This window comes from Callospermophilus lateralis, chromosome 9 (assembly GCF_048772815.1).
Source record: "Callospermophilus lateralis isolate mCalLat2 chromosome 9, mCalLat2.hap1, whole genome shotgun sequence".
Lineage (NCBI taxonomy): Eukaryota > Metazoa > Chordata > Mammalia > Rodentia > Sciuridae > Callospermophilus > Callospermophilus lateralis.
The window spans coordinates 33,216,163-33,234,762 of record NC_135313.1 but is presented as its reverse complement, the minus strand read 5'-3'; the positions used below and the strand labels follow the sequence as shown (position 1 = coordinate 33,234,762).

Below are 18,600 nucleotides of genomic sequence, written 5' to 3'. Positions count from 1 at the left end.
ATATCTGCAATCTTGTGTCCCTGTGGGAGAAAGAGCAGCATCCACCAAGTGGTGCCTCTGAACTTGGGCCACTGACCACAGAAACCACCCCAGGAAGGCTATGATAGGTGCTGAGTGACAGCAAAAAGGCACATGTCCCTGTTCAAGCTGTTCATTCCTGGGTGGTTGTAAGTGTTCTTTCTACTTACCTAATCAAGATAATCAACTGAACTTATCAATGTTCTGGGATGAAAATGGAAGAGCACTTATTACAGAACTTTTGTTTTCATGTTTGATAATATAAAAACTCACTGGATTTTATAAAATTTTCTTCCAACAGATTACTGAATCTACAAAACACTGAGAATTTCACCAAGAAGGACTGCACATAAACCACAAATGCAACTCATGGACAAGAGCTGCTCTTATTGCGGGTGGCCAATAACACTGTTTTAGGTCATGAAATTAATATCTCATGATAAATATGCTGAGTGAAGACGGCATAGTTTGGGGCACAATTGCACATTCAGATGAAGCACTGCGATCAGGGCACACCGGAGCTGGGAGCATCCAGAGGTCCTTTATGACTTCTCCTCCTCATCTTTAATTTCGGAAATTCTGTCTATCGCTTTCAGGATTTCAGCAACAAAATTCAATGTTTCAGCTCCAGAAACCAGCTGCTTTATGGAGGCATGTGCACCGTTCATGACAACACGGAGATTCTGTAAGGCCATGTCAGTGTTCTGCTTTACCACCGTCAGGCTGGCACCCTGGCCCGACCTCAGGGCTTCGTTCTCGCGCTTGAAGTTGGAGACCTGTGCCTGGAGCAAGTTTATTTCCTGTTTCAGCATTATGACGTGATTTTCTGCCTTTACAGCTCGTTTCATCATCAGCTCCAGGTTCTGCTCCACCTGCTGGACCACTGACTCCAGGTCATGGTAGTCACTCACCTCCTTGATCCTCTTTGCCTCTAGCTCCCGCTCAAGCGTCCTTATCATTTCTGTTTGAGTTTCGGAGAAGCTCTGAACCTCATTCAGCTTTCTTCTTAGCTTAGAATTTTCATCTTTCAGGGTTTCATAACTTATCTGCAGCGTGCGCAGGTGTCTGTCCCCCAGAGTCTCCCCAAGAGTCGTAAACTCTGCACCAGGGCTCGCCGCACAGGGTGCCGTGCCGGCCAAGGCCCTGCAGGAGAGCGTCTTCTCCACGGCAGATGGCAGATAGGCCCCATTCCACCGCCTGTTTTCATCTTTCGCCTCCTCATCCAGGATGTTGCCAGGCCCTGTGGGGCCTTCAAAAAATGGCTGCTGATATTCCAGGCCGTAGGCCACAGCCGGGTGGGTGGGAGCGCTGTGGTCCAGTCCCAACGAGTGCCTCGAGGCTTCCTTTGGATAAATTCTGCTGTTGGTCATGTCCTCTTTCGTTAGACCAAGGTTCTTGGTTTTCAGAAACTCTTTAAAGGAGAATGGATTTGCCTCTTCCAGGTCTTCCAGTTTGTCATTATCGGGAACAACGAGGCTCCGGGCCCGGGACATCGGTGTGGCACCCAGGCGGCGCGCGTAGCCCGACATCATGGCAGTGGCGTGGCCGGGCCTCGGCCTCACAGCCGGCCACCGCGTCGCAGCCACCGCTCTCATCCTCTGGCCGCCGCTCCCATCCTCTGGCCGCTGCTTCCCATAGTTTGCATTCTTGATAACTGCCATTCTGACGGTGTGCGATGAAATCTCAGTAGAGTTGGGTTTTTTTTTTTTGTTTTGTTTTTGTTTTTTTGTTTTTTTTACTATTTTTTTACTTGTAGTTGGACACAATACCTTTATTTATTTTTATTTGGTACTGAGGATCGAGCACAGAGTCTCACAAGTGCCAGGCGAGCGCTCTACCGCTCAGCCCCAGCCCCACCCACCCCCAGTATGGTTTCTATTTGCTTTTACCTAATTACTAATGGTATTGAACATTTTTCATCTATCTTTGGCCATTTGTATTTCTTCTTTTGAGAAATGTCTGTTTAATTCATCTGCCCATTTATTAACTAGATTACTTGTTTTTTTTGTTAAGTTGTTTGGAGTTATTTATATATTCTAGATATTCATCCTCTGTCAGAAGAGTAGCTAGTAGTGATAATCTCCCATTCCCTGCAGTGTCTTTTTTATAAAATACAGCAAAAGCAGTTGAAATAAGACATCTGATCAGTTTCACAACTCAATGGGTTCTTATCATGCGCTGTGTTAGACTCAGAATTGTGTATAAATGTTACTTTTCTTTCTTTGATTCTTCTCAGTGTTAGGATAGTTATGACTTGTATGCTAGCACACTAATGGGTACATAGGAAGTTTTTAAAAATATCTGAACTGAATCGAAGTGAATTTTTAAAACTAGAAGAAATTTCTGGAGACTTTGAATATAAGATCCTCCTGCCCTGAATGTTATTTCTTACCTTCTTCCATAGAAATCACTGGTATGTTCAAATGATGGAAGCAGGAGGAGAAAAAAGGAACACAATGGTTTATGCTCTCATTTCTCAAATTAATTTACATTAAGAAAAGCAAAGTGCCAATATTATTGTAATTGATCTTCGAGAAATTTAGTGGAAATTCAATAACAAATGATAAATGACTACTTCCAAAATATATTTGGGAGAAGCTCCCTGCTTCTGGCAACTCCCATCATCTTTCAACCCAATTATCTGTATAAGAATCATACAGTTGATTCATTTCCGAATTAATGCTCTTACACTTCAGTGTATTTTAGGAACTAAAATCTTGAATGGAAGGAAGGAATAAAGGAAGGATAAAAAGTAGCTGGGAAGGAAGGAGAGAAGGAAGGAGGGAGTAGGAAGGGAGGGAAAGAAAGGCAGATGACAACAAACACTTTTCAGTATAACAATAATCTGCAAACTACCATAGGCTAGGAATTTTTCAAAACCCCTGAGTCAACTGACTATGCCTATTTAATTAGTAGCTTGTTCCTGAGATCCGCCTCCCCCAGCACCCCCACCATGGGAAGATTTAAGCAGAACTTAAAAGATGTAAAATAATATTTATTATAGTATCATCTACAACAGTTAAAAGAAATGATCTAATAGTTTCAAAAGTGATCATGCTCCATCAGAAACATACCCTGTGAGAGATGTCTCTTTAAGTTAGTGACTGCAGACCTGGTTTCTGTACTCAGGAATGTGTGAAGATACTAAGAGGCTGATGTAAACTACTTTCAGTATAATTAAAAGTCTACTATAAATCACACTTAGGCTACAGGAGCAAATGACGTGCCAACCCGTCATACAAGTTATCAGATACTGACTGGAAAGTCTAATTAACATCTCACTGTGCCTTTGGTGATTGAAATAGATAAGTGAATAAAGAATTTTTTCAATCTAGATTGGTTTAAGAGGGGAAACAAAGGTTTTTCAGGGACTGGGGATATAGCTTACTGGCAGAGCACTTGCCTGGCATGTGTGGGGCCTGAATTTGATCCCTAACACTGCCCTCTGTGGGGTGCAGCTGGCCTCTGTCCTGGTCCTAAGAATGGCCTCCCATTCCCATGGCCCCCTTTATTAAGAACCATAAGTAGTTCCCAAGCATTTGCCACCATGGATCCCTTCACTAACCACTCCCCTATTATTTGAATAATATTGTCTAACAAACTGCATTTGTTAGGAATAATTTGGCCTCCTATTTAGTCATCTAAAGAACATGTGACCATCAACCAAGGAGATTATTTGGAGCAGTGGAGACATTTAGAGGTCCTCTCTTGGGCAGGAAGCCCACCCTGGACAGAGGGAGCAGGCTTCCCTGTGCACCTGTTGTGTCTGAGGTGGTTTCACTCACATGCGGTTGATTTGAGACAGGTGTGAGGCTGGTACGGCTGAGACCACCAGAATTCCCGTTGCTTCCTATGCAAAAAAAGAAAGCAGAGACTTGCTGAGTCAGGTAGTGTCCGTTTCCTCACCCTGGCTAATGACTGCACGGATGTGAGCAGAGATGCCACAGTAGGCTCTTGTTGGGGACTCCAGCATGCCACTGTGCATGGCCCCTTCCACTGCACCTGGAATGCAGTGTGTCCTTGTCCTCAAAGCCATTTCCATATTCATATCCCTTTTCCTTAAGAGCTCCCACTTTGAACATCATCCCCAATCACTCCTGGTTGCTTCCATGCTCTTCATACTACTCAGTCATAATTCTTGATGGTTTTATTAAACATATAAATGCCCCTCTAACACCCTGGCTTCTCGGGTTCTTGATCTGGTTTTTGCCAATGACCTTCTCTCCTCCTCCCTCAGCCTCTGCCCTCCCACTGTCATAAACTAGACCTGTTCAGTACCAACAGCTAATCTCTCCATAATTGCAATTTCTGGCATCCCTTTACCTACAACATTTCCCATCTTTGAAACTCCAATTATCTGTTGACCCTATAGGGACCTAAAATCTATTAATCTTATTTCCTTCTTATGGATCCTCATTGCTTAATTTCCTCACCTTCCTCCTTAACAATTTAAATGCCATGACCCATCACTTCTCTTAGGTCCTTTTTGGATTTGCAGTTAAATCTAACCCTCTGTCTAATCTGGACCTGCATCCAAGAAGCTGACCGGAAGCACTTCAGGTTTATGACCTTTAACCTTCAGTGGACCCTTAATGCCAATCATACTATATTGACCTAGTTCATTTTCTCTCCAGCTCTTATTGAAACTTTTCAAGTTTTCTCCTTTCTCCTTCTCAACACCTCCTTACCCACCTTATTCTCAGCTTATGACACTGCTTCTCATTTCACACACTCCCACCACTCCCAATCGTGCCCTTCTTTCCTGTGACTAGCCCTGTGGATGAACTGTCTCTGTTCCTACATCAGAAAAACCCCACTTCTTGAACACTAGAGTGTATCTCCTTCTGCCTGTTCAAGGACCTCAGTAATCCTTTCTCCTGAGACTTAAAAAATTCCCCTCTCACTGGATTATTCACGTTAATATTATTCATCCCATCTAGAACTTCTCTCACATCATTTCACTTCCCTTTCTAGATATTTCTCCATTGCTCTACTCTGCTTCACCCAAATGTCCCAAAACATTTTCCATGCTTATTATCATCTGTTTCTTCAAATACCTTTCTTACAAGGATCTTGGCCCCCATCCCTCCACTAAAATTGCTGTATCAAGATCACCCATGACCTCCACACATTGCCAAATTTAATAGTCAATTCTCAGATCTCTCTGCCACAATTGACAGATATAGCTGATCAGGACACAGTATGGTCAGGACTTTTGCCCTTCTCAATCTCCTTTGCTCATTCCTTTTCTTCTTCTTGATCTTTAACACTGGCTGAGCCTTGGGCCTCATCTTTCTATTTTCACTCACTCCCTAGGTGATTTAATCAAATCTCACAGTGATGGATTGAGATTCAGTAGCTGAGGGCTCAGCTCAGCCTTGAAAGATTAATACTTTTTATCTTAGTTAAAGCTTCTTTAATGAAATACCATAAACTGAATAGTGATAAAATAGAAATTTATTTTATCACAGTTCTGGAGTCTGGGAGGTCTGTTTTTCAAGCTACCAGCAGATGTGGTTATCTAGTGAGGGCATCTTTGAGCTGTCCCTTACTTGGCAGAAGGGAGTAAATAAAGCCTCTTCCCTTGGTTCTTTATAATGACAGTAATCCCACTCATAAGGGGTTGACTGACCCTCATGACCCAGTCACCTCCTAAAAGTCCCACTTCTTCATATTATTGCCTTAGGGTTTCAGTTTCAATACATGAATTGGGAGATGAGGGAAAAAATATTCAGACCATAGCACTTCTTAAGTTTAATTTAGTTTCACGAACATTTTCTCTCTTTTTCACCTGATTATTCTGGTCCCTTTAGTATTTACAATGCTTAGAACACATCAATAAATTGGCATTTGGATTTATAAGCCAAGTGTGTGTTTGTCCACTGCTTGATTCTCTTTATTTCATGTTAACTTCACTAACAGAAACTTGCTGTCCCAGACCTTTCCTGAGGGCCCAGTCCTGAATACAGGAGAATGACCTTACCTCTTCAGAAGGTGGTTAGAAGGTATTAGCCCAGCACAGATAGAAAGGTCTGAGATTTTCCGGGCCTGCCACCAGAGGGCGTCATTCTGGTCCACAATCTGGAGGATGTCTCCCTTCTGGAAAGGCAATCCAGCATCCATGCAGGGGATGGAAGGATCCTCCTGTGGCCAGTAATCGGTCATGGCACGAACGTAAATCTGATGGCAAGTGCATAACGGTGTCATCAAAAGAGCCTTTGTCCTTGGGCTGCTAAGACTTAAAATCATTGCTCCCCTTCTTCCATGAACTGGTCATATCTTTCCTCTCCACCCTCACCAAAAAAGAGAATTTGCTTCCTAAACTAAGTACCATGAAAAAAAAAAAAAAAGCATCTGGGGTAATAGCTCTGAAATGTTTATGTTCAATTTTTCAGAATTTTCAATGTCACTTCATGACTTTGTGGCACCCCATCTCCCTTTATTGTGCTCCTTTACTCATTTGCCTCTTCGTTCATCAGTATTGAAAAATATCCAGCACAGTATCAAACACATGTCAAAACAGCATAGAGGATAGGGACGTGATACATCATGTTGGATCAGTGTCATTATTTTGGAACTCACTATGTGCAAAACTAAAGGTTCAGTCAGCTCTTACCATCTTCTGACTATTCACAGGAGGTTCAGAAACTGGAACCACCTTGAACATGATTGTGCTGCGAGACATGGCCTAGAAAATGACATGGAGGAGAAGTCACGGAGTCAGCAAGGTTGCTGGGGTTTGGCAGATGCAGTTACAGCTGAATGTGTCCAGGACTAATGGTGACATCCCCCACAGTAACTTTCACAGGGCTCAGAGCTGTTTCCACCCAGGAATGGAAAGAAATTAGGAATCAGTGTAGCTCTGTGTCTGCCCTGATACAGGGCTCTGGAGTCACAGGTTGCTAAAATCCACACCCTCTCCCAGGACCCCTCCATCTTAGTGCTGACAGAAACACCCTACTCTGCAAGGTTCCCTTCTCAAAGGCCCTGTTTGACTTTCTGTCCTCATGTCTGTGATCCACCATAGTTCAAACTCCCTTTGCAGCACCTTATGTGCCACACAGAATGTTGAGGCCATGTCCTTTTCATATCTTTCCTCCTCTCAGTCTCTAAGCCATCATTGTGAAAGGCTAGAGTTCTCCCAGGCACCCAGTTTGAGATTCATTTGTCTATATAATATATAGTGACAAATCTCAGGCCCCAAAGTTGGGGTATGCATTGGGGAGATTGATGGAGCCATGCTGCTTTGGCTAGTTAATGCTGGACTGTGATTCAGGGGATGGGCTAAGAGGTGGGAATGGAAACAAGAGAGACCAAAGTCTCATAGAATCAGACTATGAATCCTCAACTTCAAACACCAAGGAAGAGGGGCGGGGCCACACAAGGATGCCCTCCTCCCTATCTTCTGTCCCATGGTGACTTCTTTCTCCCCTCAAAGCTGCCCTGGAGAAAGAGGTTAAGCAGATTTCAGCTGCATAAATATGTTAGGGGAGGGATGGGGTTGCGGCTTAGTGGTAGAGTGCTTGTCTATCCTGTGCAAGTCCCTGGGTTCAATCCCCAGCACTGAAAAAAAAAAAAAAAAAAAAAAAAGCAGGGATGGGAGGAGCAAGCAGTGGTTTGCTTAGGCTCACACTCTCCTCCAAAGCTTCACTTTGCCCACCCACGCTCAGTTTCCAATGGAGAAACAGGTGACAAGAAACCTGAACTGGGGACCTGATCGTCCCCTAAGGAGAGCTTGGGTAGGAACATTTCCCAGGCAGGGTCAGAATTTCTGGGGGGTAAAGGAGGAAGGTCAATGAACTACATGGCAACTAAGATCTACGGGCCTGGAGACTGGAGGCCGCGGAGAGGAACCCAAGTCCCCACACTACAATGCACACACCACGGGCTCGATGGGCCCAGTGCTTCAGCTCTTCACTAAGTCATGAACAAAAGGACAAAGAGAAGACAGTTACCAGAATATGGATCACTTGCTCAGGGTCCAGTCCCTCAACTGAGACTCCGTTCACTTCCACCAGTTTGTCTCCGGCATATAACAACCCTAGGCAAACAGAAACAAAGAAACGTACCCAAAAAAGGAAAAAATGAGGTCACCATCTCTAAAGCTATAAGCAAACTCACTAGTCCAAGCATCCTCTAAACATTCTAAATAAAAAGCAAACCATTTATTCCAACCTATACCACCATAGAGATCTGTGAGCATGCCATCCACCTCTTTTCCAATGCAAATGGTGATATTTTTCTTTCTGCTAATCTGATATAAAATGGAAGGAGAACATTGTAAGAAGTAGAACTAAAATTAAAGATGTCGGGGTTGTGAATAAATGATAAAAGGAAGAGATGTGTGTTTGAGGGTATTTGCAGAAGATAAAATGTGGTGAAATTTGGGGGGGTTCAAGATTATACCTTACCCCTAGAGGTTAGGAAGGACAGGGGAGAGCAGATACAGAGGAAGGTTAGACAACAGGTACCCAAACACAGCTACATAGAGGGAAGCAGCTCCAGTGTTCTACAGCACAGTAGGGTGATGATATTTCACAACGATTTATTGTACATTTTATAAAAGACTAGAAGAGAGAAGTTCAAAGTTTTCCAATACGAAGAAATGATAAACCTTTAAGAAGATAGAAATGCGAATTACCCCAATCTGATCAATACACACGTGTACATGAATTGAGTTATCACACTGTACCTTCTTAATATAGTTATTATGTATTAATTTTTTAAAAAAAGAGGGCTAGGGTTATGGCTCGGTGGTAGAATGCTCGCCTAACACATGTGAGGCACTGGGTTCAAACCTCAGCACCACGTTAAAAAAAAATGAAAGATATTGTGTGTCCACCTACAACTAAAAAATAAATACTTTTTTCTTAAAAAAAGGGAACAGGCATGGTTGCATATGACTGTAATCCCAGCAGCTTGGGAGGTTAAGGCAGGATGATCGAAGGTTCAAGGCCAGCCTCAGCAACTTAGTGAGGCCCGAAGCAACTTAGTGAGACCTTGTCTCAAGATGAAAAATAAAAAGGGCTGGGGTTGTGGCTTAGTGGTTAAGCACCCCTGTGTTCAATCCCTAGTATAAAAAAAGGAAAAAGGGATTAAACCTTGAGAAATATGAGGTAAAATGGAGGAACTGTGAGGAAAATGAGACAAAAACAGGATGACCTCACAGAAAAGACACCAAGGATAACAAAATGTCAAGAAAGGTGTCCATGGCAAACGTGATGCAGCAGGAAAAACAAGTCCGAGGATGAAAAGGGGGTCCCAAGGGACTTACAAACTGGGAACTCCTCAGTATTTGCCAGAAGGATATTGGGGTGTGAACCACATGTGGTCTCTAGGGAGCCCTGGGGCCAGAACCTGAGGCAGCCGGTGAAGAGACACTCATATCAGAAGCACATTAGTGAAAGGAGGAAAATGTGCTTAACTGGTAGAAAGAGCAAATCAAAGGCATTTCAAGATGGAAAAGAGCTACTATGTCTTTTTGAAAGCAGAAGGGTCAAAAAGTGGGGACTATGAACTCAGGTACTCGAATTCTGACTCAAACTGTATAACCTTGATCAAGCTAGTGACTTCATCTCTGTGACCCTCTGTTTCTTCTTCTATAAAATGGCATGGTAATGTTAGGCTACCATGAGAATGTAAAGTGAGAGAGCTTTTATATGGTACCTAGAATGGGAGGGACTCTGTGAAGAAAGGAAGAGAGACTTCCCTGGACTATCTATCTGATCTTTCTTTCTTTGCTGTTCTCATCAAACCATGGAAACTACAAAAGCTCTGACCTGTCAGGAGAGAGGGTTCCTCGGAAAAGAGACCACACAATCAAGACTTTTGAGTAGTTCCAGTCACACTAGAACCCTGCTGCTCTTGCTTACCACTCCTCTCCACCAGCCCACCATGGATGACCCTGGCCACCAAGATGTCTCCTGTCATCTCGTGGCGCTTGATCGTAGCTCCCTAGAGAGAAAATAAAATGGGGTCCCTCTTTTATCCCACATGGCCACTATCCTGGTGGCTTCCTTCAATCAATGCAGCTCTGGCCTTTCAGACAAGGGTATGTATGCCAACCAGTGAGAGAGGGGTCACACAGTGTCCTGTAGCCTGCCAGTGACACCAGGCTATCAGCAAAGGACAGACCATTCAGCCTTGGCCTTGTGACGTCACCTTACAATCGTACAGATGTAAAAGAATATTTAGATCCTTCCAAAGATAAAGTTCCCATGATAACAACCCAATTGTAACGACTACTCCTAGAACATCAAATTAATACCTTACTTGGTTTCCCATTAATAAAGGATAAAATTTAGGCAAGTGCATTGGAACTGAGTGAAATATAAGCACATCCGAAAATCAAACAATAAAATAAAAAATATATACTTCTGATTTCTCACAAAATAAGTCTTGTAAGACTTGTCTTACTTTTCCAAAAGGAAAAAAAAATGCTAAGCAGAAATCATTCCATAACAAACACTTTATACATGCCATGTGTTTAAAATCACAGACAAAAATCAGACAGCTCACTGTACCATCACTGTCACCTGTGTATGACCCAGAGTGGGGTTGTATTGCCCAAAATAACTCTGGAATAATCCTTAAGGAAAAGATGTCGTGACTTCCTTACCAGGGGCTGCTGGTTTTTCACCAAGCAAACAATCCTCATGGCTTCCTCGCTCTCAGGGATATTGTCAGGCAGTGGGGGCAGAAGGGGCTCAAAATCTTTCTGAGCTACCGTGTCATGGGCACTGAGCAAGGCCTGGGAACAGGGAAGAAAAAGTGAACAAATGTCACTCATGGGTCACGTGCATCTAGAAGATGATGACTCCACACCACACGAGATGTACACCAACACATGCATGCCAGACATAGTTCTAAGCAATGTCAGTCTTCATGGTAACCCTGTGAGGCAGGATCACTTACTGCCTTCCATTTAGAGATAAGGAAACAAGCCACAGAGGGGTTAAGCAATGTTGAATATTCCCCCATTTTTGCTAAAATGTGTTATTCCACAATATTCTGATTTCTTGGAAGCCCAAGTAATCCAAAGTGCTCCTATGGAGTTTTGGCCTACAAAACAATTTCTATAATATTTTGTATAATGAAGGCAGAATAAGGACAGTAATCAAAACATCTAGCTAGTTCAACTTATCAGTAACACCCAAGGGCCCATGTGGAACAGAATAGGAAAACTAGTTCTTGTTTTAGGGTGTGATCAGAGAGTTCCTTCTAGTGGCCACTCAAACTTTCAACTGACCAGGTGGGAGGCTATTGTCATTCTTCAGCCTGCCTGACACTGGACATGCTGAAGTTAGAAATCAAAGGAAAGTTGTCCATTTAGGCAGTGGTGTTGAAGGTATGTGATAACCAGTTATCTTGTAAACCCTGAATTCCATGACTCCAAATTCAGTCCTTCTCCTAAAGTTCCAATGTATTGATAAAGTGATCTCAAAATCCGTAAATCCTAAAAGAAGATTTCTGTTATGCAATCAAATGTTATTCATATAGCAACTCAAAGGGGTTAATCATCATTACACTGTATATTCCAAATACCTTCACACACTACATTCAAAATTTAAATTATTTCCAAGTTGGAAAGAAAGTGTGGAGGTTAGCTAGAAGCTCCCCTGATTTCCCCTTAGAATTTTCCAGGGATGATTGTTTTATAGGGGAAACAAGACCCCATAGAAAGTTCTGGATGCCTTGTCATAAATACAACAGGCCTGGCTCCATGACTGACAATACTGAATCTCACATCTTCAAGTATAATCTGTTGGTCGCTCATGTACAGTAACAGAACATCCATTCAGAGAGCACGTTTTCTACTCCATGTACTCATTCTTTCCAGCTTTGTCTGTGTGCCCGTTGTCATACCTTATCTATTTTAGCAAGTACTTGCCTTATAGTGTGGAGCCTGGAGGAGCTTTCTCAGCTCCTGGACCTCAGGAGAATTAGGGACATCTCGTAACAGCTCTATTACCTGGCTCATGGAAAAGCACAAGTTATAAATTCTTAAAAACTTTCACCACCTAGTCAATTCCACCCAGTCTAGATAAGAGCTACACTGACTAACATGAAATTGACCTAAGAAAAGCTGTTATTAGAGCCTCCTTTTTCGTCTTTAAAATCAGGGCCAATATGGGCCAGCAGGTGGAGAATAGTAAACTCAGAGTCAAAGAGCCCATGGCAGCTCAATTATATTCAGCTATGTAAGAACTTTGGCATTTCAGATGGGAAGTCTGAGGATTTAAGCAGAGAGGTGATTAAAGAGGAAATTAAAGAGGTGATTCAAGAGCAACCAAAGGGCTGCTGTGTGGGGAACAGGCTACGGGGGCAAGGGTAGAGCCAGGGAAAGAGGTAGGAAGCTATACTGCAGTTATCACAGCTTATATTAGGTGGCACAGGGGTAATGAGATTCCAGATGTTTTTTGAAAGTGGAGCTGATAGAATTTGCCAGCAGATTGGGTATGAGTTTGAAAGAAAGAGAGAGTCAAAGATGACCCCGCAGATTTTGGCCTGAGCACTGAAGAACAGAGATGTCATTAACTGAGTAAGAGGAGGCTATAAGAGGAGTGCGGAGGCAGAGTGAGCAGGAGTTCAGTAAAGGACACTTGAAGGTTGAAGTGCACATTAAACAGCCTCATCATATGGGGAGGAACAGTTGGGTAGTTGAGACTGTAGTTCAGAGAAAGGGTCCAGGTTAGAGAAAGAAATTGGAGAATGGTTAGTGTAATATTATTCCATTTATATGAGGTAAATTGAGTTTAAAGTTTAGGGGGAAAGAGAGAAATGATGGATAAATGCTAAAAATGTAGGGGTGTTTAATTTGGGGAAATATCCAGATAATTTCCTTCATTAAAACTCAGTTAAAAAGGAGAGGAGATAGGAATAGGAAAGATGGTGAAATGAAAAACCCAAGTGAATCCCACCATTGTGTACATCCACAAGAATAGAGTCCTAATTAGAATAAGATATAATTTATGCATGTATAATTTTATCAAAATGAATTCTACTGTCACGTATAACTATAAAAAAGTTAAATTAAAAATATTTATTAAAGCCAGGCACAGTGGCATATGCCTGTAATACCAGTGATTTGGAAGGCTGAGGCAAGAGGATCATGAGTTCAAAGCCAACCTCAGCAACTTAGCAAGACCCTGAGCAACTCAGCAAAACCCTGTCTCTAATGAAATATTAAAAAGGGTGATGGGTGGAGACTGGGGCTATGGCTCAGCAGTAGAGCACTTGCCTAGCATGTGTGAGGCACTGGGTTTGATTCTCAGCACCACATATAAATAAGTAAAAAAATAAAGATCTATCAATAATTTGAAAAAAATTAAAAAGGCTTTAAAAACATAAATAAAAATAAAAAGGGCAGAGCAATGTGGTTCAGTGGTTAAATGCCACTGGATTCAAACTCTATTAAAAAAAAACCAAAACCCACTTATTAAGATGCATGATCTCTCTCAAACTTTTCCAGTAGATCTTTAATTCACTTAAAAAAGCACTAGAGGAAGGGCTGGGGTTGTAGCTCAGTGGTAGAGTGCTTGCCTAGCATATGTGAGGTACTGGGTTTAATTCTGAGCATTGTATATAAACAAATGTACAAAATAAAGGTCCATCAACATCTAAAAAAATTTTTTTTAAGCACTAGAGGAAAAGTCAGAGCTCTGGAGTGAAATCCCCTTACCTCACAGGATAACTTCTGTGCATGGGGTGTGGCAGGAACTAGTTTCTTTTCTTTAAATTCTTGGAGGCAGTCATAAACCTGCAGATGGGTGAGGGTGGAGAATTGATGTTAATAACACATGACTATTAACATTTCTGGATTTAAGACTCTCAAAGGGAAGAAACAACCTGGGAAACTGTCCAAGCAGCTGAATAGCAGGATGTGAGTTGGCCTTTAATAAGGTGTGTCTCTAGTTGCAAAAGAAAAATGAACTCAAGTCCTGGGTTCAGTGTCTTAATTATTGGCTGCCATGAGTCACCGAATTTCCAAGAAATTTTATTGAAAAAAAAAAAAACAGCCAAACTTGACCCTTTTTACACTGAATAAATATTCCAGTGCTGAGATCAATAGGGATTGGTAGATGATGCACACAGGGGTGTCTCAAGGGAGGGGCTCTGTGAGACCAGAGACCCATGGAGATCTCTGCGTAGGGAAACCGTGTGGCTTTGGGCCAACCCATGTCCTGAAGAAGAGACCCAGGAACACTATGCTTATCTGTCCTCTGCTCTGATCTTTAGGGCTGTCTGTTTCATATCCCTCCCTTAATTTTCCAATACAACTTCATTTATAAAAATTCCAATCACATTTCTGTGGATCCCTAGGAATATTTTTCTGAACCAGGATGTAGGATCAGGCTGAGTATACTAAAGCCTAGCTCCACAGTGCAGTCCTTAATTTTATTTCATGAATTAAGCTTTTCTTATAGATGGAGAAGCAAAGCCCAAGGGGCCAGCTTAGCCCAGTCTTTTCCACCAAGTCTGTGGTGACACTGCTGCTTGAACTTTCCCTAGGGACCAGCATTCAGTGTACCTGGAAATGATCCAAGTTGATGGATCAATGCAAGAGCACAAAGCACAAACAGCCTGCTAGTGGGGAGCAAGGACAATGCCCATGAGGAAACCAAAACTCCCCTCTTTTGGGTGGGGAGGTCTGATAGACACCAAGTGCTTTGGAACAAGCAAAGTGTTCATGTTGAAGATGTTGCCTTTTCAGTTTTAAACAACATAATATTAGCACGCATTTTAAGATGGACCACAACCCACACTTAAGAGAAACACCCACACAAAAATGACCTCAAGGTTTTTCTTAATAATAAAATTTGTTCAGAAAAACAAAATCATAGTAATAGTATTGATTATTGCATAATGCATGAAGTTTTAATCAAATTAAAAGAGAAACCTAAAAGAATTAAAAAAAAAAAAAAGGCTGAGGATGTTGCTCGATGGTTGAGTGCCCCTAGGTTCAATCTCTGGAACCCCCACCCCAAAAAGAAGAAGAAACCTAGGGGTGAGAAAATGTTAAGATACCCAAACAGAACATGGATGTCTTATTTCCTGATTTTAACAAAGAATAATAATTTTTTAAAGGCATATATATGTGTTTATGCATGTGTGTGTGTGTGTATATATTTTTTTTTTTCCAGGATTAGCCTCAAGAACAAATGATTATAGAATAGCTGATAAGGTGCTGCTGATAGCCATTGTGGCAGCTTTGTGATTCTAGGGCTCTCTGCAAGAAAAAAGAATTACAGGCTGTTATGACTTAGATCTGTTATGACTAGATCTTCAGCTCATATGCTAAAGCTTGGTCCCCAGGGCAGTAGTGTCAACAGGCAGAGGAGACTGGATCCCGAGGGCTCCAACCCCAACAGTGGATTCATCCACAATGTTCTGCCTCTCCACAAGCCCAGAATAAACAGAGCCAAGTGACTGTGGACTGAAACCTCTGAAATAAGCCAAAATAAATAATTCCTCCTTTAAGCTGATTGCTCTCAGGTATCTTGTCACAGTGGCACAAAGCTGAGTAACTCAGGGGTAGAAAAGAAAGGAGCTGCTTTTTTCTTTTCCACCTATGTCAATTCCTTTCAAAGCTAAGAGGTGTGTGGGGGTCTTCTCTGAGGATGGCCTTCTAAGAACTTTTTCCATGTTAAAATTTCCTGCCAGGTAACAAGTAATCCCACTGGGTAAGTAGTTGCTATGGTCTGAAAGTGGCCCCCCACCCCGAATTCATAGGTTGCAATCTTAACCCCAGGGTGATGCTATTAGGAGGTGGTGCCCTTGGGAGAGGATGAGGTCATGAGGGCTGCAACCTCAAGAATGGGATTAGCATCCTCATAAAAGAGGCTGGGGAGATTCCCTCACCTCTTCTACCATATGAGGTCACCGTAAAAAGATGGCCTTCTGTGAATCAAAAAATGGGTCTTCATGGGACATGAAATCTGCCAGCGCCTTTGATCTTAGACTTCCCAGTTCCCAAGTCTATCATAAATAGGTTTGCTGTTTATAAGCTATCCAGTCTGTGGCATTTTGTTACAGAGCCTGAATGGACTAAGGAAGTAGTTTTTACCAGCCAGTTAGCAAAGAGCTGCAAGCTACAGAGTGCTTACCTTTAGCAGGGCCCGCAGCCATGGGGAGTGCAGGAGATCATAGAGGAGGCATACTCCGTTCACATCTCGGCTGTAGAACAGGCTCAGCTCCTGCAGCACATGCCTCAGGATTTGGGAGAGGCCTAGAAAAGGGAGAGGACAGAGACTGATAGGGTGGGGAAGGTCAGAAAAGCTGCTATATATATGAAAGGCAGCTGGCCAACTTCAGAAAGTCCCATGACCATCTGGAGACCAGTTTCTTTGTGGCTAAATGAGAATATGCTGGATTTCTTACAGGGTTGTGGCTAATCTTAGATGAAACAGATCATAATATTCAGAAGTAAAATATCATAAGAGCTTCCCCCTCCTCCATCTTACTAGCCTGTGGTTTATCCAAAATTATCTAGCTGTTTCCTGGATCCTCTTTCTCACATCCAAATATGGAGTCATTTGTTTTTATCCTTTCTGAAAATTCTTATGGAAAGTGTTACTGAAAAACACTTAACTCACAATAGGGTTTTAATACAAATTTCAGTAGTCTGCTGGGTAAAAGGATTAAGTAGGTTTCAGTGAATGCCTGATTTTTTTCCCCCACAAGTATATTTATAAAAATTCTTTTTTCAAGTGATATTTTGAATGTGAACAAGTCATGCAGTTCTCAGTTTTACATGAAGCATTGTGGGAATGGGGGACGTAGGGAGATCTGAATCTACTGTCAGTTTTCTTTCCTTTCTGCCTTGAAAACTGTTTCCAATCTGTCACTAGCAGTTGTAGTAGGGTGATCAAAAGTGTATAGCAAGTGCCTGGTTGGGGTGACAGTAAATGTGTTAGAATTTCTTTCCATGCCTAGATTGCGTATCTAGAGTGATACCATTCTTTCTGGTTTCAAGGGAACCTTGGTGACGCGTACCATTCCGTGGCTGGGTTGCAGTAGAGAGCTTCCTGTCCCTGTCTGGAGGATCTCCTCCTTTGTCTGACTGTATCATCCTCCCTGCCAGAGCTTCCAAAGGGAGGTGGGACCTAGGAAGCAGATCATAAACAACTCAGAGTTCATGCAATCACACTGGCCACACACTCAGCCTGCAGAAATATATTTTCAACGGCATTTATAAAGCACGCTAGGCATTGTGCCACTCACTGGGGTACACATCAAATAAAATGCAGTCTTAAAGACAGTGGAATGAATTGGACATAACTTTCCTATGTTCTTATATGAATACACGAACAGTGCAACTCCACATCACATACAACCATGTATCCTGATTAGAATAAGTCATACTCCATATATGTATAATACATCAGAATATACTCTACTGTCATGGATATCTGAAAAGAACAAAGAAAAAATTACTAATAAATAAGTAAATAAAACCTAGTCTTGTCCCATAGCAAATTAACCATCACCAGCAGTGGGAAGGAGAAAAACTTACTATTTCAAAAAGTACTCCCACTATCCCTCTGCTTTTTAAAAGCAAGTTACAATGTTATATTTATCTTCCACTGATTTGCCTCATTAATTTTACCTATCTTTCAAAGCTCAAAAGGGTCCCCTGGCCTGACTGCTTGTATGTGCCCTGCTTCTTATTTTGCACCTTACGGTTCTTCATTAAAAAAAAATAATAACAACTAGTCACAATTGTACAATTGCTGTTAGAAGACTTAACTGAATCCATGTGTGATGGATTGCTGCTGAGGCAGACTTTTAGAATTTACAAACAACATGATAATGATTTTTTTTCCTACAACCTTCCTGACTCAACCCCACGATCTATCTAAATTCTAGAGAGCCCTATCAGATTCAATACTAATCTTTAACAACTTACTTGAAATGCTTATTTTAATGCTTATTTTCCATATTGCTTTAGGTGGGTTTAGTTTTGAGAAAGAGAAACACAAAGTAAGTTCAGAGGCAGAGACAATCCAGGATTGGCAGGGCAGTCTAGCTCCACAAAGTCCTTAGGGAACAGGCTACTTCCAGCTCCCAATCCTCACCCTAGGTGTGACATTGTTCTCATCTACGGGCTCCAACATGGTGGCTGAAGCCCCAGCCATAATGTCTACATTTCAGCCAGCAGGACTGGAAAGGATTAGGAAAATAAGGACAGAGGGAATGTGCATACTGCTCTTCAAGAGAATTTCTTAGAAATTGCCCTACATAACAGGGAATCATCTTAGGCCCCATGGAATTTTCAAATGTCCTACTGGAAAAAAAAAAAAAAAACTATAATTATCTGAATCTAGAACCCAACTTTTTATTACATGTAAGTACAAAAGATTTTGCACATTGATTGGATGGAGTGGTACCACCATAACTGAGGAATGAATTTACTTGGTTTTGCTTTAAACTTTACCAAGCTGTCCACCAATTCAGAAAATCATGTCACTAATGGTAATGCTGCGTGCGTGTGGTACCCAGGAAATCACTACAGCCTATCAGTATCAGGCTGCATCTGTGCCTGTATTCAAAACTGCCAAATCCTCTATGGAGATTTTTGTG

At 42.0% G+C, this 18,600-nt stretch overlaps 1 protein-coding gene and 1 pseudogene across 2 annotated transcripts in view; both read right to left on the bottom strand.

The window, feature by feature from the left end:
- The window catches only part of Mpp4 (MAGUK p55 scaffold protein 4), a 38,207-nt gene extending 21,118 nt beyond the window's left edge, over nucleotides 1–17,089 (bottom strand). Inside the window, exons 1-11 of one of the 2 annotated variants that reach the window (XM_076866437.2) lie at nucleotides 17,014–17,089; nucleotides 16,125–16,246; nucleotides 13,700–13,777; nucleotides 11,909–11,989; nucleotides 10,637–10,768; nucleotides 9,891–9,972; nucleotides 7,974–8,059; nucleotides 6,635–6,706; nucleotides 6,002–6,198; nucleotides 3,804–3,868; nucleotides 2,411–2,428 (exon numbers count right to left, since the gene is read on the bottom strand). In XM_076866437.2, the coding sequence (XP_076722552.2) occupies nucleotides 2,411–2,428; nucleotides 3,804–3,868; nucleotides 6,002–6,198; nucleotides 6,635–6,706; nucleotides 7,974–8,059; nucleotides 9,891–9,972; nucleotides 10,637–10,768; nucleotides 11,909–11,989; nucleotides 13,700–13,777; nucleotides 16,125–16,246; nucleotides 17,014–17,089 (1,009 nt within the window). The remainder of the gene's footprint in view (nucleotides 1–2,410; nucleotides 2,429–3,803; nucleotides 3,869–6,001; nucleotides 6,199–6,634; nucleotides 6,707–7,973; nucleotides 8,060–9,890; nucleotides 9,973–10,636; nucleotides 10,769–11,908; nucleotides 11,990–13,699; nucleotides 13,778–16,124; nucleotides 16,247–17,013) is intronic. The other variant, XM_076866438.2, reaches the window with a different exon arrangement.
- Nucleotides 561–1,547, bottom strand: LOC143407398 (endosome-associated-trafficking regulator 1 pseudogene; annotated as a pseudogene).
- Nucleotides 17,090–18,600: the final 1,511 nt, after the last annotated feature.